Genomic DNA, 22,331 nt, shown 5'->3' with positions numbered 1-22,331 from the left:
TGTGTGTGTGTGTGTGTGTGTGTGTGTGTGTGTAAACCCTGGAAGGAGAAAATTTAATCTGCTTGTGAAAAAACCCTATCTGTTTAATACTGAAACGAGAAGCCTGAGACAAAAGCATCTTCTAAAGATTTGGAATTTTCTTATAAAAGAGAGAGAAATCAGATTTTTATTGAAAAAGGAAGTAAGTAGGAACCATGGAGATGAAAATTAATTTAGAGATAAAAGGTTCTAGAAATTGAGGGTTAAAATGCAGATAAAGACTAACCAAAGGTTTGGATATATGTGTCAAAGTACAGTGGAACTTCAGATAATAAATATATGACTCTATGTGTGTTTAAAGTGGATATCCAAATTCCTTCAAGTCCTTTGCTTCTCTTTAGTGTATGCTTTAGCAGACCAATGTCAGTCATGGAGGATATGAAACTATATACAATAGTTTGAATTTGTCCACTAAAATTCACGTGTTGGAAACTTAATCCCCAATGCAATGGTGTTGAGAAGTGAGGCCTGATACAAGGTGATTAGGTCATGAGGCCTTTGCGCTCATGAATGAGGCCTTTGCGCTCATGAATGGACTGTCATTATCATGGGAGTTGGTTAGTTATCTCAAGAGTGAGTCTGTGATAAAAGTGAGTTTTCCCACATCTTGCTTTCTTGCTCTTACCCTCTCTTGCCCTTCTGCCTTCCACTATGTGAAGATGAAGCATGAAGGTCCTCATAAGGTGCCTGCACTATACTCTTGGACTTCCCAGTCCCCAGAACTGTGAGCCAAACAATTTCTGTTTATTACAAATTACTCCATCTGTGGTATTCTGTTATAGCAGCATAAAACAGACTAAAATACCACGTCACTCAATTTACTTGATCTGGACTTTGCATAAACACTGTTGAAATGAATGATTACATCTTAAACTTTTTTGACTTCTATCCTTTATGAATTCTTGGTAATTCTTGAGAATGGACCTGTTTTTCCTAGATAGAAATACCTTGGTTTTAATTAAATTGTGTATTTACCAATACTCATAGCTGATTCCATTGATAACTGAATTCTTAATGACAGAACCATTAAGTAACATCCTTTTTGTTTTTTTAGATGGAGTCTTGCTCTGCTGCCCACGCTGGAGTGCAGCAGCACGACATTGGCTCACTGCAACCTCCACTTCCCAGGTTCAAGTGATTTTCCTGTCTCAGCCTCCTGAGTAGCTGGGATTATAGGTGCCTGCCACTACGCCCAGCTAATTTTTTGTATTTTCAGTAGAGATGGGGTTTCACCATGTTGGCAAGGCTGGTCTCGAACTCCTGACCTCATGATTCGCCTGCCTCAGCCTCCCAAAGTGCTGGGATTACAGGCATGAGCCATCATGCCCAGGCAATGGTAGCATCCATTTTAAGATTGAGTACTATTGTTATTTAGAATTTTGAACGAAAAAAAATTTATTTATTTACTTATTTTTTTGAGACAAGGTCTCACTCTGTCACCCAGGCTGGAGTGCAGTGGTACAATTACAGCTCACTGCAGCCTTGAACTCCTGGGCTCAAGCAATCCTCCTGCCTTAGCCTCCTAAGTACCTAGGACTATAGATATGAGCCATCATGCCTAGCTAATTAAAACAATTTTTTTTTCATAGGGATGGGTTATTGCTACGTGTGCCAGGCCTGGTTTGAACTTCTAGCCTCAAGCAATCCTCCTGCCTTGGCCTCCCAAAGTGCTGGGATTACAGGTGTGAGCCAATGTGCCCAACTGAAAAAAACCTTAGTTTTAAAACTATCTGCTTCTCTACAAATTTCCTGTGCCTGAAAACATAGTGATTAAGAGGGGTGTTTTGATAAATGAAAATGGTCAGCAGTTCCCAAAGCAAACTTACTGAGGAGTGGCTCACGGCTGTGGACAGCAACAGTACTCTGGTTTTGCCTGGTAGCCTCTAGCTCCCCCATTTCAGAAGGACTTAGTGGAAACAACTCCTTATTTGACATCTGAAAAGACAGCCAGAGTAACAAACAGTGAGGTTCCTACTATAATAAGGACACTCCATTTATTTATTTATTTTTACTTTTTATTTTATTTTTTTTTTGAGATGGAGGCTCGCTGTGTTGCCCAGGCTGCAGTGCAGTGGCATAATCTCGGTTCATTGCAACCTCCACCTCCTGGGTTCAAGCGATTCTCCTGCCTCAGCCTCCCAAGTAGCTGGGATTACAGGCGTGTGCCACCACACCCGGCTAATTTTTTGTATTTTTAGTAGAGATGGGGTTTCACCGTGTTAGCCAGGATGGTCTCGATCTCCTGACCTCATGATCTGCCCGCCTCGGCCTCCCAAAGTGCTGGGATTACAGGTGTGAGCCACCGCGCCCGGCCAAGATAAATACTTTTTAGCAGTTATCAGACATGGGCCTGCCACCCGTGCTACAACTGCCATCATCAATATGGAAGCTTGCTTTTCCCGAGTACCATGTGCCAAGCTCTCCACCTGCATCATCTCATCTCATTTCTCAGATACCGTGAGGCAGCTATATTACACATCATAAATCTGAGGCCTAAAGAGGATATCTTGCCCAAGGTGTTGAAGCCATGATTCTAACTCAAGTCTACCTGACTCCAAAGCCTGTATTCTGAAGAGCCATAACTGAAGGTGCATATGTAAGGAAAAGTTTTGGATGAAGAAGAAAAAGTTCATGGCCACAAATGCTTGGGGTCAAAGTTTATTTCTGTTTTTATAAAATGATGGCAAAACTATACCTCATATAAAACTACTATGGGAAATACTGCTTTGGAGTAGGAAACATTAAACCAAATGCTGTTACTGAAAAGTTCTTATACTGTTATATAGTTACAAGCCAAACAATCTAATAATCCATGTAGCTCATAAAACAGGAAATCATTTGCCTATATTGTCTCAAGTTGACACACTTTATCTATAGAATGCTTACATAACGTACACTACTTAGACATTTTTACTACCACATAAATCTGTTTCTCGCATACTGCCTTGCGCAAAATGGATACCTAATAAACACATGCTAACTGTATGAAAAAAATGAATAATAAAGCAGAAGACATGATATTTGTGTAAAAAGACATGACATTTATATTTTCTTTTTTTGCTTTTAGATAGTTGCAGTCTGCCGCTCAGGCTAGTGCAGTGGTGTGATCATAGCTCACTTCAGCCTCAAACTTCTGGGCTCAAGTGATCCTCCTGCCTCAGCCTCCTGCAGTAGCTGGGATTACAGGCATGTGCCACCATGTCTGGCTAGTATTTTAAAAAATCTTTTTTAGAAAGGAGGTCTCACTATATTGCCCAGGCCAGTCTTGAACTCCTGGCCTCAAGTGATCTTTCCATCTCAGCCTCCTGAGTAGCTGGGATTATAGGCACAAGCCACCATGCCTGGCTCTGATATTTGTATTTTCAAGTTTCTGTTTGTCCCTGGTCAGATAAAATTTCTCTTTTCTCCTGTAGTCTTATACTGCTTGATTTACATACCTGCTTTAGAGCTTTTTGTTGTCTGTGCTAAATTAGAATTATATTGTATTTTAGTCTTCCGGATAGCACTAGGTTTAGTAATTTTTGTGTATACAATAATGCATTTCAAATAGCTAGTATTTGTTCAATTGAATTAAGTAATATGTGGTATTTATCTTGTGGCTTATATCATTTAAACTTTTTTTTTCGAACCTCAAGGAGTAGATTTAATCTACTAAATTGGAACCTATTACAATAACGATAATAAGAGCTACCATTTATTTAGCACTTACTGTGTGCTAGGCACTGTTCTAAGAGTTTTTGTTTATGTATTTAAGCTCTTAATTCTGACAATCCTTGAGGAGATCAGTGATATTATTATTCCTACTTTATGAATGAGAAAATTGAGGCACAGAGAGTTTAAGTAAAAGCCTGAGGTTATGTCCCAGTAAGTGTCATAACTTGGACTCAGATACTACGCTTCCAGCAACTTCATTCTTAACTACTATTCCACAAAGCCACTTAAAAATCACTGAGTGATCAAAATGGGTTCATGTTTTTTTTTGACAGAATGGCTTCTTTTCTTAAAAGAGATAATCAACAAGGGGCAAATTTTATTTTTCATTTATTTCATGAATATTATCATTTACAAGTATACTTACACTCCTGCAGTTTACAGTATGAGTATCTTTCATTAAATCTGTTGGATTCGAATCATCAAGGTATGAAGAAGACTGTAACCTTTAAAAAGTGATACATAAAACATTTTTAATTTTTACATATTTTAGAAGGAAATTTTCTCCTCTAAATACATAATAATCTACTGATAAAAACACAGTGAGGAACTTGAAACTGAGTATCATAGCAGGTTTCACAATTAGACTGACTTACTAAGTGCCAGGCTTATTTTTGACTATAGAATGCTGAAAAACACTCCACGGTAAATAGAAAAACAAAGCTCTGAGGTAAAAGCTCTTGAGTAAATTGTATCATCTGTCAAGATAGCATGTGTTAATAGAATAACACAGCACAGTTTAAAACAGGTGCTCATGTCAAAAATCAGCTCCTCCTCAAGATACTAAATGGCAGAACCAAGAGTAAGGAAAGATTTACTAACATTCTGGAACCTTTTTAAAGTGGAAAATGTGCCATATTTTTACTATAATAGGTCATCCTCAGGTAAAAATCAATGAAACACATACATAGAGAACAAAATGGCATAAACACCACTTTATGTCTTTATGTGTTCCCAAGAAGGTAGTTGACATTGAGGTGTACAATACGATGGTTTACTGTACATATACACAGTAAAATGATTGCTGCAGTTAAATAAATTTACATATTCATCACCTCCCACAGCTACCTGTGTGTATGTGTATGTTGACAGCACCTAAAACCTACTCTCCTAGCAAATCTTCAGTATATAACATTATTAACTCTAGTTAGTTCCCATGCTGCACATTCGATCTGTAGACTTACTCATTCTACCTAATGGCAAATTTGTACCTTTTGATTTACTTCTCCCCATTTCCATGCCCTCCCTGCCTCTGGTGAACACCTATCTACTCTATTTTTATTTAGTCAGCATTTTTTTTCTAAGATTCTGCACGTAAGAGAGATGATGCAGTATGTTTCATTCGGTGTTTGGCTTATTTCACTTAGCATAATGTACTGCGAGTTCATTCATATTGTCACTAGTTATAATTTGAGACTTCTCTCTTTTTTTTCTTAGTCTGGCTAAAGGTTTATCAATTTTATCTTTTCAAAAACCCAACTCAGTTTCATCAGTCATTTCTATTGTTTTTCTAATCTTGATTCAATCTGTTTCTGCTCTGATAATTTCCTTCCTTCCGTTGACTTTGGACTTAGTTTGTACCGTTTCTAGCTCCTGGAGGTGTAAAGCTAGGGTTTTTTTCTTAACATAGGTATTTATTGCTATAAACGTCCCTCTTAGAACTGCTTTTTACTGCATTCCAGACGTTTTGATATGTTGTGTTTCCATTTTCATTTTCCTCAAGATTTTTAAATTTCCCCTTTGATTTCTTCTTTGACCCACTGGTTGTTGAGGTATGTGTTGTTTAAATTGCACGTATTTGTGACTTTTCTGATTTTCCTCTTGTTGCTGACTTCTAGTTTCATACCATTGTGGCCAGAAAAGATACTTGATAGGATTTCCATGTTCTTAAATTTTTTAAGACTTGTTTTGTGACCTAATATATGACTTATCCTGGAGAATGCTCCATGTGCACTTGAAAAGAACGTGTATTCTGCTGCCAGCGGATGGAGTGTTCATGTCTTTAGTCAAGTCTACTGTTTCCATATTGATGTTGTTTGAATGGTCTATCCATTGTTGAAACTGAGGTTTTGAGGTCCCCTACTAATATTGTATTGCTGTGTATTTGTCCCTTCAATTTGGTTATTTGCTTTATACATTTAGGTGTTCAAGTGTTACGGTGCATATATATTTTCAATTGTTATATCCTCTTGAATTGACCCCTTTATCATTATATAATGATCTTCTTTGTCTCATGACAGTTTTGCAGGGGAGTTTTTTTTGCGTGTTTTTCAAGACGGGGTCTTGCTGTTGCCCATGCTGGAGTGCAGTGGTCATTCACAGGTATGGTAATAGTGCACTACAGCCTTGAACTCCTGGGCTTAAGTGATCCTCCTGTCATCCTTCCAAATGGCTAGTACTACCGGTGTGCGCCACCATGCCCAGCTCAGTTTTTGACTTGACATCTATTCTGTCTAACATAAGTACGGTCACCCCGTTCTCTCTTGGTTATCATTTGGATGGAATCTCTTTTTCCATCCCTTCACTTTTGGCCTATGTGTGTCCTTAAAACTAAATTGAGTCACTGGTTGGCAGCACACAGTTGGATCTTGTTTTTTAAATCCATTCAGCCACTCTGTCTTTGATTGAATAATTTAATCCATTTATATGGAATTACTGATAGTAAAGTACCTACTAGGCTATATTGTTCCTTGTTCTCTGTTTTGTAGTTCCTTTATTCCATTCTTCCTCTCTTACTGTCTTCCTTTGTGATTTGATGATTTTTTTGTAGTGGTATGCTTTGATTCCTTTTTCTTTTTCTTGGAAAAAGAACTTATTTGTAGTTATTAGGAAGCCTACATAAAATACCTTGTCATTATAACAGGACATTTTAAGCTGATAATTTAACTTCAGCTGCACATAAAAACTCTACACTTTATTTCTCTCCACATTTTATGTTACTGATGTCACAACTGATATCTTTTACATATCATGTATTCATTAACAAATTATTGTAGCTATAATTATTTTTAATACTTTTGTCTTTTAACTTTTCTATTAGAATTCAAAGTGACTTATGTACTACCATTACGGTATCAGAGTATTTTGAATTTGACTATATTCTTATCTTTACAGAAAGTTTTATATTTTCATTTGTTAATTGGCCCCCTTTCAGTTTAACGTGAAGAATTCCCTTTAGCATTCTTGTAAGGCGGATCTCATGGTGATTAACTCCCACAGCTTTTTTCTGTCTGGAAAAGTCCTTATCTACCTTACATTTCTGAAGGACAGCCTTACCACATGTAGTATTCTTGCTTGGCTTTTTTTTTTTTTCTTGCAGCACTTTGAATATATCATCCTATTCTCTCCCCGCCTGCAAGGTTTCTGCTGAGGAAGCTGCTGAAAGCTTATGTGGGTTCTTTTGCATGTGACAGTTGCTTTTTCTCTTCATGCTTTCAAAACCCCCTCCTTCTTTGACTTTTGAGAATTTGATTATAATGTGTCTTGGTGAAGATCTCTTTATATTTAATCTATTTGGGGTTCTTTGGGCTTCATGAATCTGGAACTCCTGGGCTCAATGAACATTCCCTTCTCTGAATTTGGGGATTTTCCATTTTGTGTGTGTGTGTGTGTGTGTGTGTGTGTGTGTGTGTGTGTGTTTTGTTTTTAATAAGCTCTTTGCCTATGACTTTCTCTATCCTTCTGGGACACCCACATGTGTACATTGGTTTTCTTGAAAGCGTCCCATAAGTCCTGTGGGTTTTCTTCACTCTGGAAATCTATTGTGCCATCTTGCTGGCATCTGATATCACCCCTGTTCATGTTTTAAAATCATACCTGCTCACTTAGCCTGATGAAAACTACCTCTCCCCTCATCTCTTTACAATCAGATTAATCTTCTGTATCTTGGCTTCCTTCATATTAGTTCCCTGGGCAGAAATCTGTTATTTAAGTCCCTCTACTACTTGACTTTACCTTAGTTAAGAACCCCCACTGCTCACCAACTCAATTCCTCTCTCAACTGAGTCTTTGTTTTCCGAAGCCACTATGATTTCTTCTACCTACTTTCAGACATTACCTAAGGTGCCTCCTTACTTTATGCTGAGCATTTAATAGTACCCAGCTGTCAATGTTTAGCTCCATTTCCACTTCTCTTAAAACGTCCTTGCAGCATATATGGTCAAATAATTTTCACTAAGGGTGCCAAGAACACTCAATGGGAAAAGGATGGTCTTTCTAACAAATGCTATCAGAAAACTGGTTATCCACACGCAAAAGAATGAAGCTGGACTCTTACACCATATACACAAACTAACTTAAAGGAGATCAAAGACTAAACATAGGACCTTAAGACCTAAGACTATAAAACTCTTAGTAGGAAATAGTAGAACAGCCTCATGACATTGGATGTGGCAACCATTTCTTGGTATGACACCAAAAGCACAGTCAACAAATGAAAATAAATAAATAAATTGGAGTATATAAAAATTAAAAACTTTTGTACATCAAAAGCCTGATCAACAGAGTAAAAAGGCAACCCAAAGACTGAGAGAAAATATTGGCCAATCACATATCTGCTAAGTGGTTAATATCCAGAATATGTGAAGAACTCCCAACTCAACAACAGCAACAAAACAAACAACTTGATTAAATAGTGGGCAAAGGACTTGAATGCACACTTCTCCAAAGAAAATATACAAATGGCCAATAAGCACAAGAAAAGGCAGTTGATGTCACTAATCAGTAGGAAAATGATAATGATTAGCTCACTGCAGACTTGAACTCCTGGGCTCAAGTGATCCTCCCACCTCAGCCTCCCAAGTAGCTGGGACTACTGCTGTGCCCCACTATGCGTGGCTAATCTCTCTTTTTTTGAGATGGGGTCTCGATATGTTGCCCAGGCTGGTCTTGAACTCCTAGCCTCAAATGATCCTCTACTTTGGCCTCCCAAAGTGCTGGGGATTACAAGCATGAGCTACTGCACCTGGCCATTTATTGTGTTATAATTTTTTAAAAATGTAATAAGCCAGGTAGCCAGGTGTGGTGGTGTGCACCTGTAGTCCCAGCTGCCTGGGAGGCTGAGGCAGGAGGATTGCTTGAGCATGGGTTGTCCAGGCTGCAGTGAGCCATGATCGCACCACTGCACTCCAGCCTGGGGGATAGAGCAAGACCCTGCCTCAAAAGAAAATTTAAAAAAACATAATAAATATTCTGTATACTATAATGTTTAATATATAGAGATATATAAAATTAAATACATAAAGTTTAATATAAAGCGTAATAATTTTACTCGTTATACAAGAACATTCTTTATACATTAAGATAGTTGTCTATTTTACTGTATGAAATCCACACATTTTCCACAGTTTATAATTTCTCTTTTAACATTGCTATAATGATATAGTTATATGTAAGGTTTTAATTTTTATACAACAAATTTACCAAATATTTTTCTTTATAAAATCTGGATTTTGTGATGTTTAGAAAGGAATTTTCAAGTTGAGAATATAAAAATTTGGCCAGGCACGGTGGTCCAGCGCTTTGGGAGGCTGAGGTGGGTGGATCAGGAGGTCAGGAGATCGAGACCATCCTAGTTAACACGGTGAAACCCCATCTCTACTATAAATACAAAAAAAATTTAGCTGGGCATAGTGGTGGGCGCCTGTAGTCCCAGCTACTCAGGAGGCTGAGGCAGGAGAATGGTGTGAACCCGGGAGGCGGAGCTTGCAGTGAGCTGAGATTGCGCCACTGCACTCCAGCCTGGGTGACAGAGCGAGACTCCGTCTCAAAAAAAAAAGAAAGAAAGAAAGAGAATATAAAAATTCATATATGTGTTCTGGAAAAGCTTTAGTTTTATTTTATTTTTTTAATTTTTATTTTTTTTATTATACTTTTAAGTTTTAGGGTACATGTGCACAACATGCAGGTTTCTTACATATGTATACATGTGCCATGTTGGTGTGCTGCACCCATTAATTCTTCACTTAACATTAGGTATATCTCCTAATGCTATCCCTCCCCTCTTCCCCCACCCCACAACAGGCCCCACTGTGTGATGTTCCTCTTCCTGTGTCCATGTGTTCTCATTGTTCAATTCCCACCTATGAGTGAGAACATGCAGTGTTTGGTTTTTTGTCCTTGTGATAGTTTGCTGAGAATGATGGTTTCCAGCTTCATCCATGTCCCTACAAAGGACATGAACTCATCATTTTTTATGGCTGCATAGTATTCCATGGTGTATATGTGCCACATTTTCTTAATCCAGTCTATCATTGTTGGACATTTGGGTTGGTTCCAAGTCTCTGCTATTGTGAATAGTGCCACAATAAACATACGTGTGCATGTGTCTTTATACCAGCATGTTTTATAATCCTTTGGGTATATACCTAGTAATGGGATGGCTGGGTCAAATGGTATTTCTAGTTCTAGATCCCTGAGGGATCGCCACACTGACTTCCACAATGGTTGAACTAGTTTACAGTCCCACCAACAGTGTAAAACTGTTCCTATTTCTCCACATCCTCTCCAGCACCTGTTGTTTCCTGACTTTTTAACTATGGCCATTCTAACTGGTGTGAGATGCTATCTCATTGTGGTTTTGATTTGCATTTCTCTGATGGCCAGTGATGATGAGCATTTTTTCATGTGTCTTTTGGCTGCATAAATGTCTTCTTTTAAGAAGTGTCTGTTCATATCCTTTGCCCACTTTTTGATGGGGTTATTTGTTTTTTTCTTGTAAATTTGTTTGAGTTCATTGTAGATTCTGGATATTAGTCCTTTGTCAGATGAGTAGGTTGCGAAAATTTTCTCCCATTTTATAGGTTGCCTGTTCACTCTGATGGTAGTTTCTTTTGCTGTGCAGAAGCTCTTTAGTTTAATTAGATCCCATTTGTCAATTCTGGCTTTTGTTGCCATTGCTTTTGGTGTTTTAGACATGAAGTCCTTGCCCACGCCTATGTCCTGAATGGTATTGCCTAGGTTTTCTTCTAGGGTTTTTATGGTTTTAGGTCTAACATTTAAGTCTTTAATCCATCTTGAATTAATTTTTGTATAAGGTGTAAGGAAGGGATCCAGTTTCAGCTTTCTACACATGGCTAGCCAGTTTTCCCAGCACCATTTATTAAATAGGGAATCCTTTCCCCATTGCTTGTTTTTGTCAGGTTTGTCAAAGATCAGATAGTTGTAGATATGTGGCATTATTTCTGAGGGCTCTGTTCTGTTCCATTGATCTATATCTCTGTTTTGGTACCAGTACCATGCTGTTTTGGTTACTGTAGCCTTGTAGTATAGTTTGAAGTTAGGTAGTGTGATGCCTCCAGCTTTGTTCTTTTGGCTTAGGATTGACTTGGCAATGCGGGCTCTTTTTTGGTTCCATATGAACTTTAAAGTAGTTTTTTCCAATTCTGTGAAGAAAGTCATTGGTAGCGGCCGGGCGCGGTGGCTCACGCTTGTAATCCCAGCACTTTGGGAGGCCGAGGCGGGCGGATCACGAGGTCAGGAGATCGAGACCACGGTGAAACCCCGTCTCTACTAAAAAATACAAAAAATTAGCCGGGCGCGGTGGCGGGCGCCTGTAGTCCCAGCTACTCGGAGGCTGAGGCAGGAGAATGGCATGAACCCGGGAGGCGGAGCTTGCAGTGAGCCGAGATTGCGCCACTGCACTCCAGCCCGGGCGACAGAGCGAGACTCTGTCTCAAAAAAAAAAAAAAAAAAAAAAAGAAAGTCATTGGTAGCTTGATGGGGATGGCATTGAATCTATAAATTACCTTGGGCAGTATGGCCATTTTCACGATATTGATTCTTCCTACCCATGAGCATGGAATGTTCTTCCATTTGTTTGTATCCTCTTTTATTTCATTGAGCAGTGGTTTGTAGTTCTCCTTGAAGAGGTCCTTCACATCCCTTGTAAGTTGGATTCCTAGGTATTCTATTCTCTTTGAAGCAATTGTGAATGGGAGTTCACTCATGATTTGGCTCTCTGTTTGTCTGTTATTGGTGTACAAGAATGCTTGTGATTTTTGTACATTGATTTTGTATCCTGAGACTTTGCTGAAGTTGCTAATCAGCTTAAGGAGATTTTGGGCTGAGACAATGGGGTTTTCTAGATATACAATCATGTCATCTGCAAACAGGGACAATTTGACTTCCTCTTTTCCTAATTGAATACCCTTTATTTCCTTCTCCTGCCTGATTGCCCTGGCCAGAACTTCCAACACTATGTTGAATAGGAGTGGTGAGACAGGGCATCCCTGTCTTGTGCCAGTTTTCAAAGGGAATGCTTCCAGTTTTTGCTCATTCAGCATGATATTGGCTGTGGGTTTGTCATAGATAGCTCTTATTATTTTGAGACACGTCCCATCAATACCTAATTCATTGAGTTTTTAGCATGAAGCGTTGTTGAATTTTGTCAAAGGCCTTTTCTGCATCTATTGAGATAATCATGTGGTTTTTGTCTTTGGTTCTGTTTATATGCTGGATTACATTTATTGATTTGCATATGTTGAACCAGCCTTGCATCCCAGGGATGAAGCCCAGTTGATCATGGTGGATAAGCTTTTTGATGTGCTGCTGGATTTGGTTTGCCAGTATTTTATTGAGGATTTTTGCATCAATGTTCATCAAGGATATTGGTCTAAAATTCTCTTTTTTGGTTGTGTCTCTGCCAGGCTTTGGTATCAGGATGATGCTGGCCTCATAAAATTTGTTAGGGAGGATTCCCTCTTTTTCTATCAATTGGAATAGTTTCAGAAGGAATGGTACCAGTTCCTCCTTGTACCTCTGGTAGAATTCGGCTGTGAATCCATCTGGTCCTGGACTCTTTTTGGTTGGTAAGCTATTGATTATTGCCACAATTTCAGAGCCTGTTATTGGTCTATTCAGAGATTCAACTTCTTCCTGGTTTAGTCTTGGGAGGAAGTATGTGTTGAGGAATTTATCCATTTCTGCTGGATTTTCTAGTTTATTTGCGTAGAGGTGTTTATAGTATTCTCTGATGGTAGTTTGTATTTCTGTGGGATCGGTGGTGATATCCCCTTTATCACTTTTTATTGTGTCTATTTGATTCTTCTCTCTTTTCTTCTTTATTAGTCTTGCTAGCTGTCTATCAATTTTGTTGATCTTTTCAAAAAACCAGCTCCTGGATTCATTAATTTTTTGAAGGGTTTTTTGTGTCTCTATTTCCTTCAGTTCTGCTCTGATTTTAGTTATTTCTAGCCTTCTGCTAGCTTTTGAATGTGTTTGCTCTTGCTTTTCTAGTTCTTTTAATTGTGATGTTAGGGTGTCAATTTTGGATCTTTCCTGCTTTCTCTTGTGGGCATTTAGTGCTATAAATTTCCCTCTACACACTGCTTTGAATGTGTCCCAGAGATTCTGGTATGTTGTCTTTGTTCTCGTTGGTTTCAAAGAACATCTTTATTTCTGCCTTCATTTCATTATGTACCCAGTAGTCATTCAGGAGCAGGTTGTTCAGTTTCCATGTAGTTGAACGGTTTTGAGTGAGTTTCTTAATCCTGAGTTCCAGTTTGATTGCACTGTGGTCTGAAAGACAGTTTGTTATAATTTCTGTTCTTTTACATTTGCTGAGGAGAGCGTTACTTCCAACTATGTGGTCAATTTTGGCATAGGTGTGGTGTGGTGCTGAAAAAAATGTATATTCTGTTGATTTGGGGTGGAGAGTTCTGTAGATGTCTATTAGGTCTGCTTGGTGCAGAGCTGAGTTCAATTCCTGGGTATCCTTGTTAACTTCCTGTCTCGTTGACCTGTCTAATGTTGACAGTGGGGTGTTAAAGTCTCCCATTATTATTGTGTGGGGGTCTAAGTCTCTTTGTAGGTCACTCAGGACTTGCTTTATGAATCTGTGTGCTCCTGTACTGGGTGAATATATATTTAGGATAGTTAGCTCTTCTTGTTGAATTGATCCCTTTACCATTATGTAATGGCCTTGTCTCTTTTGATCTTTGTTGGTTTAAAGTCTGTTTTATCAGAGACTAGGATTGCAACCCCTGCCTTTTTTTGTTTTCTATTTGCTTGGTAGATCTTCCTCCATCCTTTTATTTTGAGCCTATGTGTGTCTCTGCATGTGAGATGGGTTTCCTGAATACAGCACACTGATGGGTCTTGACTCTTTATCCAATTTGCCAGTCTGTGTCTTTTAATTGGAGTATATAGTCCATTTACATTTAAAGTTAATATTGTTATGTGAGAATTTGATCGTGTCATTATGATGTTAGCTGGTTATTTTGCTCGTTAGTTGATGCAGTTTCTTCCTAGCCTCGATGGTCTTTACAATTTGGCATGATTTTGCAGTGGCTGGTACTGGTTGTTCCTTTCCATGTTTAGTGCTTCCTTCAGGAGGTCTTTTAGGGCAGGCCTGGTGGTGAGAAAATCTCTCAGCATTTGCTTGTCTGTAAAGTATTTTATTTCTCCTTCACTTATGAAGCTTAGTTTTGATGGATATGAGATTCTGGGTTGAAAATTCTTTAAGAATGTTGAATATTGGCCCTCACTCTCTTCTGGCTTGTAGAGTTTCTGCCGAGAGATATGCTGTTTGTCTGATAGGCTTCCCTTTGTGGGTAACCCGACCTTTCTCTCTGGCTGCCCTTAACATTTTTTCCTTCATTTCAACTTTGGTGAATCTGACAATTATGTGTCTTGGAGTTGCTCTTCTCAAGGAGTATCTTTGTGGTGTTCTCTGTATTTCCTGAATCTGAATGTTGGCCTGCCTTGCTAGATTGGGGAAGTTCTCCTGGATAATATCTTGCAGAGTGTTTTCCAACTTGGTTCCATTCTCCCTGTCACTTTCAGGTACACCAATCAGACGTAGATTTGGTCTTTTCACATAGTCCCATATTTCTTGGAGGCTTTGTTCATTTCTCTTTATTCTTTTTTCTCTCAACTTCCCTTCTCACTTCATTTCATTCATTTCATCTTCCATCACTGATACCCTTTCTTCCAGTTGATCGCATCAGCTACTGAGGCTTCTAGATTCTTCAAGTAGTTCTCGAGCCTTGGCTTTCAGCTCCATCAGCTCCTTTAAGCACTTCTCTGTATTGGTTATTCTAGTTATACATTCGTCTAAATTTTTTTCAAAGTTTTTAACTTCTTTGCCTTTGGTTTGAATTTCCTCCTGTAGCTTGGAGCAGTTTGATCGTCTGAAGCCTTCTTCTCTCAACTCGTGAAAGTCATTCTCTGTCCAGCCTTGCTCCGTTGCTGGTGAGGAACTGCGTTCCTTTGGAGGAGGAGAGGTGCTCTGCTTTTTAGAATTTCCAGTTTTTCTGCTCTGTTTTTTCCCCATCTTTGTGGTTTTATCTACTTTTGGTCTTTGATGATGGTGATGTACAGACGGGTTTTTGGTGTGGATGTCCTTTCTGTTTGTTAGTTTTCCTTCTAACAGACAGGACCCTCAGCTGCAGGTCTGTTGGAGTTTGTTAGAGGTCTACTCCAGACCCCGTCTGCCTGGGTCTCAGCAGCGGAGGCTGCAGAACAGCGGAATTTCATGAACTGCGAATGCTGCTGCCTGATCGTTCCTCTGGAAGTTTTGTCTCAGAGGAGTACCCGGCCGTGTGAGGCGTCAGTCTGCCCCTACTTGGGGGAGCCTCCCAGTTAGGCTGCTCGGGGGTCAGGGGTCAGGGACTCACTTGAGGAGGCAGTCTGCCTGTTCTCAAATCTCCAGCTGTGTGCTGGGAGAACCACTACTCTCTTCAAAGCTGTCAGGGACATTTAAGTCTGCAGAGGTTACTGCTGTCTTTTTGTTTGTCTGTGTCCTGCCCCCAGAGGTGGAGCCTACAGAGGCAGGCAGGCCTCTTTGAGCTGTGGTGGGCTCCACCCAGTTTGAGCTTCCGGGCTGCTTTGTTTACCTAAGCAAGCCTGGGCAATGGTGGGCGCCCCTCCCCCAGCCTCACTGCCACCTTGCAGTTTGATCTCAGACTGCTGTGCTAGCAATCAGCAAGACTCCGTGGGCATAGGACCCTCCGAGCCAGGTGCAGGATATAATCTCCTGGTGTGCCGTTTTTTAAGCCCATGGGAAAAGCGCAGTATTAGGGTGGGAGTGACCTGATTTTCCAGGTGCCGTCTGTCACCCCTTTCTTTGACTAGGAAAGGGAACTCCCTGACCCCTTGCGCTTCCTGAGTGAGGCAATGCCTTGCCCTGCTTCGGCTCACGCACGGTGCGATGCACCCGCTGTCCTGCACCCACTGTTTGGCACTCCCTAGTGAGATGAACCCGATACCTCAGATGGAAATGCAGAAATACCCGTCTTCTGCGTCGCTCACGCTGGGAGCTGTAGACTGGAGCTGTTCCTGTCTGGCCATCTTGGCTCCCTCCCCCAGCATTTTCGATTATATTAAACTGGTTATCATTTGTATATAGGAAGGCTACTGATTTTTATATATTGATTTTATAAATATGGTATTTTTATTTTTGAAAATATTTGCAGCAATAAAACATTACCTCTGTAAATCCAGAATTTCATTTGCAATATCTGTTCCAATACTACCAGCACCAAGTACTGTTCCAGTAGACATTCCAGGTACACTCATACAAGATTGTCTAGAGGATTCTAAGTAACAGCAAAAGGAGAAATTCAATTGAGGACTTCATCTTTCTTTCAATTCAAATAATTTCACAGTTCTCTCCTTAAAAGAAACAGACTAGCTGCATCCAAAAAAGTTGGAAAACACTCATCCTTGCATTACACATGTAATTCATGATGCTCTTTGAATCCAATGTGTAGAAAGTCACTGAGGGCACAATTGTGACTTGTAACCCTTGACTCCAGTCTCTTCCCACTTTAATTTCCACAGCAATACTACTTCAGTGTTTCCTAAGATTTTTATTTTTACAAATAATACATTAATATATTCCTGTGGTGAAAAACTAACACAGATAAGCAAAAACTCCAATACTTTTCGTTAACTTGTCCAAGAGTGTCACAATTGACAAGGAACAATGTTAGCTGCTAGGGCTGAATAATGGATAAAACATCATTCCTGCTCTTAAAGAACTCAGTCTACTGGAAAGCAAGTTGAATGAACAACTAATTGCAGTACAATGCAAGATTATAACACAAATGTGGGTAAAGCACTGTGAAAATTTTGAGGGGGACATGCTGATACCTTTGGGAGTTTAAATGGGGTATCTGTCTCCCATTGAATTTAGTCTCTTCTAAACCAAAGTTGGGATTCCTATAACCCAACCTGCAGAACTCCTTTTAATTTCACCTTCAAATTTTCCCCTCTCCAGGACAGAAAAAGATAATAATAGTCTTAATAGTATGTCTTAGTAATAAGTCTTCCATCATCTAAAACTAAGCTTACCTTCTGATGATTGAGAACTACAAGGAAAAAATGATGCTTCTCCAGGCTCACTATGTCCCCTAGAATTAAAAACACCATAGGTGATTTACTTTCTAAGGTGAAGGAAACTGTTATAGCAACTACACTAAGCTCTGTATATTTAATTTGTCCATTTGTGGCCCACTTATGTTTTATATACACATATTGTTGGTACCACCACCAGAAATCAAGGTCTTAACGTGCTAAGTATCATGGCATTTGCCAAATGCCCCATTCCTCTATAAAGTATGTGCTCTCACAATAACAAACTCAGTTCATGTACTAATAATTAAGTAGGCAAAGATTATTGGGATGGGTGACAGGAAATACTGGAAGCATTAAACTTTTTTTTTTAATTATTTTTCACTCAGTATTGTAGACAAGGAAACAACTGGTTCAAGGAAACCTTACAGCAATTTCAAAGAGAAACTTACAGAAAAAAAGTAAGACTTAGAACGGGGCCATCGTAGCCTACTATAAAATCAAGAAAACTTGGCTCTTCCTTCAGGCTGACACAGCTACCGACCAGGGCTTGCTAAAGCAACACCTGGGCTGAATTTCTGTTCTCCCCTGTGCTGGGCATGCCTACACAGACATTGTGGCACCCCAGGCTTACAAGATGTGCAGGTAAAAATGACAGGGAGGACACAACAATTTCTTACAATAATGCACAGTAGAAATCCATGTCTGCATTGTTTACTGAATGGTCACGGAGGGTAGGAAGAAAATGCTTGAATAAATGCCTTTACCCTCACATATTATATCAAGTAAGAAGGAATGTATTACAAAAATGAAAACTTTTAGCTTAATTCTGAGAACTAATGTCAATGAACAGTAAATGAATTATTCAAAAGATAAATCTCAAGTTATAATAAAAGGCCAGAGGATCATACCGTTATAATGGTTTAGCAAGATGAGAGGAGAAAAGCAAAGAGACTCATTTGAAATCAATATAAAGGTCTTAACATAAAAAATTACTTACAAAACTAAAGTGTTGACAGATACAATATATTCCAGTTCTTTCGTCCAAGGATTTGTGAAACTAAACCATTGGCTTTTTAAAGTCACAAAAGAGCCATCTTTTGCTCTGAATTTGTAGGAATCTGTCAGTATTTTCTCCTTACTCTGTAGAACTTAGCGAGAAAAGATAATTATCAGCATAATAGTCAACGACTATAAAAATCAATGTTGTGAAGATTAATTCAAACTTCAAATTTCACAGGAATGGGAAATTAAGAGTTAAAACTGTCATTTTAAATACCCCAAAATGTATTCTGCTCAATGCATACCTACCTGCTTTGTGCTTATCAGTCAAATTATTGTGGTCATCTTGATGAAAATATTCGTAACAAGAAGTTCCCAAAAGTTCCTGAGGCAGATATCCTAAAATTGCTGTTGCCCTGGTTTTAAAATTGAAAATAAACTTCAGAAGTGGTGAGTGTACTCCCTCCCAGAAGACTGTAGGCCCACACATGGTCAGGATCATAAAGAAGTGCACAGGGTAGGGGATGAGTGACCCAAGCACATCACTGGGCTCCCCTCGGCTGCCCTAGACCCAGACTAGAGCTGCAACACAGAATAGGCACCCAGGCATGAGGCCTCCACCCGATCCAGGCTGCGCTCTTACTAGCTTTTGCCAGTAAAATCGTGGCCACAGACCATGCCCAGTTTCTGCACCACTGGCTAAGAGACACTCTTCCAAGTTTACATGCTGGCTTAAACAAATTTACTGACATGTCCATATTCTTATTTCATTTAAACTTTATTTTCTGTTCTGAAACAGAAAAAAGAAAAAAAAAACTAGCAGTGCTACTAAGACATGCCTTTAATAGCTTCAAATATCCCACTGAATTCTAATCATTATAACATGGAAATGTTTACCTTTGATCTACATAGACAAATTTTCCATTCACTGCAAACCGGGTTATAAATTCAGTTGGTTTCACATTAATCTCTCCACTGTTCTGTGGAACAGTATATGGCTGTAATCTTCCAATGGCCACAAGGCAGGTAAAATTACTGTTGTCTTTCTTACTGTTCCTTTCTTCTTCCATTCCAACAATACTTGGAGGCCAGCTTCTCAAGTAACCAGTGCAATGGATAGTATAGAATTTTCTATGCTCTAATTCAAAGATTTTTAAAAAGGACATTTGGATCATTATAAGTAAGTCATTAAATTTCTTATATTGACATCTATAATAGTTATAATTGTGCTATAAAATGCTCTTTAAATATGCTAAAATATGAAAGGGAATGGTATTCCATTGAAAAGGTATCACCAATTTTGTTTATTTCATGACTTTATTATTAATAGTTTATTTTTCTCAGGAACTAAATTGTATGTACTACATGAAAAAGCGAACAGGTTGCTTTATTTTAGGATTAACTAGGTCTACGACTTAACATATTTCCAAGTCAATTTTTAAAATTACAGTAATTTACATCTACTGGAAAAAATTAATCCTCATGCCCCCTTGCGATATTGTTTTCACCTTATGAAGTTTTTTGGTACATTGTAACTTATATTCGAAAGTTTAAAAAGACATCTAAATCATTATGCACACATTCTTAAACTTCTTATGTCAGTGCTTATAATGGTTAATAGATATATAAGGTTATAATAGATTATAGAAACATTTTAAAGAACACTTGGAGAAATTTATAATGAAAAGTATAAAAATAAAATGAATTTCACTTTTTAGGAAAATCCCAAGCAATTAACTCATAGGAAGAAGCTTGTCAAGCATGTCCACCAAAATAATAAAAAATTGGAAATAATCTATATGCTCAAATATCATGCTTAAGCAAACAATAAATCCAATACGGGCATAAACAATGAGTAGGATACAGATTATGGCATGCCACAAAAGTGATTTAAAGGTTAAAAGGTAGGGGAAAAGCCTGAGATAAAAATTATTTGAAACAGCTGTTTTTATGGTACGATTTAGAAAAGATTAAAACAATCAATGTTTTAAATTGGCACTATTTGGTAAAACTTCCACTACAATAAATCCTTTAAATTTTTGTTTAAATAGAAGATGATATGAACTGTCATATAAGATAGTAGTTAACAATAATAGCAAAGATTTAGAGAACACTTTATGTGTCACAGTCTATTTTAAGTGCTTTAAACGTATAACTCATTTAATCTTAATAGTTCTATGGGATGTTCTAGTATCTTCATTGTTCTAGGAAACTGAGTTAATGGCAAGGTCACAGCAGGTACAGGATGGAGCTGGGGTTAAAACTCAGGCTGGCTCCAGAGCCTACTTTCTGAACCACTAATGCCACACCATTTGCTGATAGTGAGTGCTCTGTCATCAAAGATGTTTAAATAGGAGTTGCCTGGGTGACAGAAGGGGAAGGACACAAAGGTGTTCCAGCCAGAGGGAATGACCAGTGAAAACTGAGAGAGAGCGGTCAGATGCGGCTGAAGCATGTGCTGCAGTGGGAAAGGCTGGAAAATAAAGCAGGGAACAGAGGGCAGGTTGTAAGCCATGCATAAAACCTTGTATCCAACATCTCACAAACACCGCTCCCTTCCCGGGCCACAGATGCCCTAAATTACAAAACTCCTTATCTCTTCCAACCCAAACCCAGTCTTTATCATTTATTCCCTACCCCGTTTACTGGTGCCACGATCAACCCAGGCAGTTCAAAGAGAAATCTGGAGGTCACTCTAGGCTCTACCTCCTCCTAACAACCCAGATACCTCAAAGGAATTAAAATTGAGTAAGTATGAATAAAAGTTTTCATTCATATTAACAAAGCTAGATGGCAGTTAAAAATAAAAGGGCTTATACATCAGGTTTGGCATTTCTGCAAACTTATGAATGATACTGACTAAAAACATTCCACTCTACTGAAAATATAGACTTAAGAAAGTCTGTATTTTTTATTTATATATGTAATCTCATCACATAGAACCTAGCCTGTTGCATTTACTTCTCTCTCTGTATTTCCAAATCGAACTGTCCCTCACTTCTCACTGTGAACATTTATTCAGTTGGCAAATTTCTAGTTGGGATTGTGTAATTCTATCAACTGCAATTCATTTGATCAGCTATCTAAGTTTTTTTTAAAAAATCCCATTTAATCCATTTCCTATTTAGAAAAGAAAAAAATACAGCTCGCTATCAGTGCAGTATTCTCAGGGCAAATGGGAAATGGGTTAAAAATTCTTCTCCCAATAATTCTTTAGCTCTTTATCTAAATATTGGAGTCATGAGGCCTGATCCTTGCCAAACTATTTACTTACATCTGCTCCACAGGCTAGACTCAAGTGTCATGTACTCCATGATTTCCCAAAACTGTGTGGGGGTGACGAGAGGGTGAAAAAGCCTGTTATTACCCTAAACACTGCCTTCATTTACAGGACATCCTTTCAAAATCCTTTATGAAATTTTTCCTCAATACGTTGCAGGCTAGGTCTCTCAACTTGGTGTCTTGCTGTCTTCACTTGAATTCTTGAGGAAGCAGATCCAAAACAAGGATTCAAATACAAGAAGTTTATTTGAGGGGTGGTCCCAGGAAACACTGTCAGGGAACTGGGAAGTGAGACACGGAAGAGAAGGAAGCTAATAAAGTACCTGAAACCTGCAAGTTCCTGGAGCCGCAGGCAGAACTGGCTCCAGAGACCAGAGGAAGAGGTCAGGCAGAGAGTCCCGGCTTTGGACACTGGAGGCCAGTGGTACGCCCTGTCTGCAGTGGTGGGTGCTAGGGGGATATGCCACAAATATCCACGGGGCACTGACAGATAGCATCTGCCACACATGCACAAGAAACAAGTGGATTCTGGGCGTACTGTTGTACTTCTTCCTCATGAACAATTATCTTACGAAGATAAATTTAAGAAACACTTAAGACATTTGGTAGCAGTCATCCATCCTTCATCAGCCTGCGATTTCACAACTTCAGGTACCTGAGTAATTGTCTCTCTACCTTAGAAGCTTTTTCAAAGTCTGAATCCATGACCCATGAAGGTTTGATTCAGGATATAAATAATTTTTTTAAATGTCAATGTTATTTTTTAAAAATCTTTTATTATGTAAAATCTCAAACATAATGCAAAATCAGAAATAAACTTGGGTAACTCATCTTGAGAAATTCTGAGAAACGGCCTTTCCATAAATCTTAAATTCAACTTCCAATTAAAATAAAAAGGGCTGCTCTCTAGTCTTGCTCTAAGTTTAAATGTAACTGACATGTCACGGTAAAAGGGAAGAAAAACACCTTTACTAATCACAGGGTTTCATCATTAATAATGAGCG

General features: G+C 38.8%; 1 protein-coding gene across 4 annotated transcripts in view; it reads right to left on the bottom strand.

Annotated features, from left to right (window-relative positions):
* BMAL2 (basic helix-loop-helix ARNT like 2) overlaps positions 1-22,331 on the bottom strand; it is a 94,809-nt gene that overhangs the window by 5,266 nt on the left and 67,212 nt on the right. For 3 of the 4 annotated variants that reach the window (XM_055280290.2, XM_055280287.2, XM_055280288.2), the window contains 7 exons: positions 18,943-19,183; positions 18,355-18,461; positions 18,044-18,194; positions 17,044-17,102; positions 16,178-16,286; positions 4,118-4,196; positions 1,866-1,974 (listed from right to left, as the gene is read on the bottom strand). In XM_055280290.2, the coding sequence (XP_055136265.2) occupies positions 1,866-1,974; positions 4,118-4,196; positions 16,178-16,286; positions 17,044-17,102; positions 18,044-18,194; positions 18,355-18,461; positions 18,943-19,183 (855 nt within the window). The remainder of the gene's footprint in view (positions 1-1,865; positions 1,975-4,117; positions 4,197-16,177; positions 16,287-17,043; positions 17,103-18,043; positions 18,195-18,354; positions 18,462-18,942; positions 19,184-22,331) is intronic. The other variant, XM_063640318.1, reaches the window with a different exon arrangement.

The sequence above is a fragment of the Symphalangus syndactylus genome, chromosome 5 (assembly GCF_028878055.3).
Source record: "Symphalangus syndactylus isolate Jambi chromosome 5, NHGRI_mSymSyn1-v2.1_pri, whole genome shotgun sequence".
Taxonomy (NCBI): domain Eukaryota; kingdom Metazoa; phylum Chordata; class Mammalia; order Primates; family Hylobatidae; genus Symphalangus; species Symphalangus syndactylus.
The sequence above is the reverse complement of the archived record's forward strand: the minus strand, read 5'-3'. Positions and strand labels throughout refer to the sequence as shown.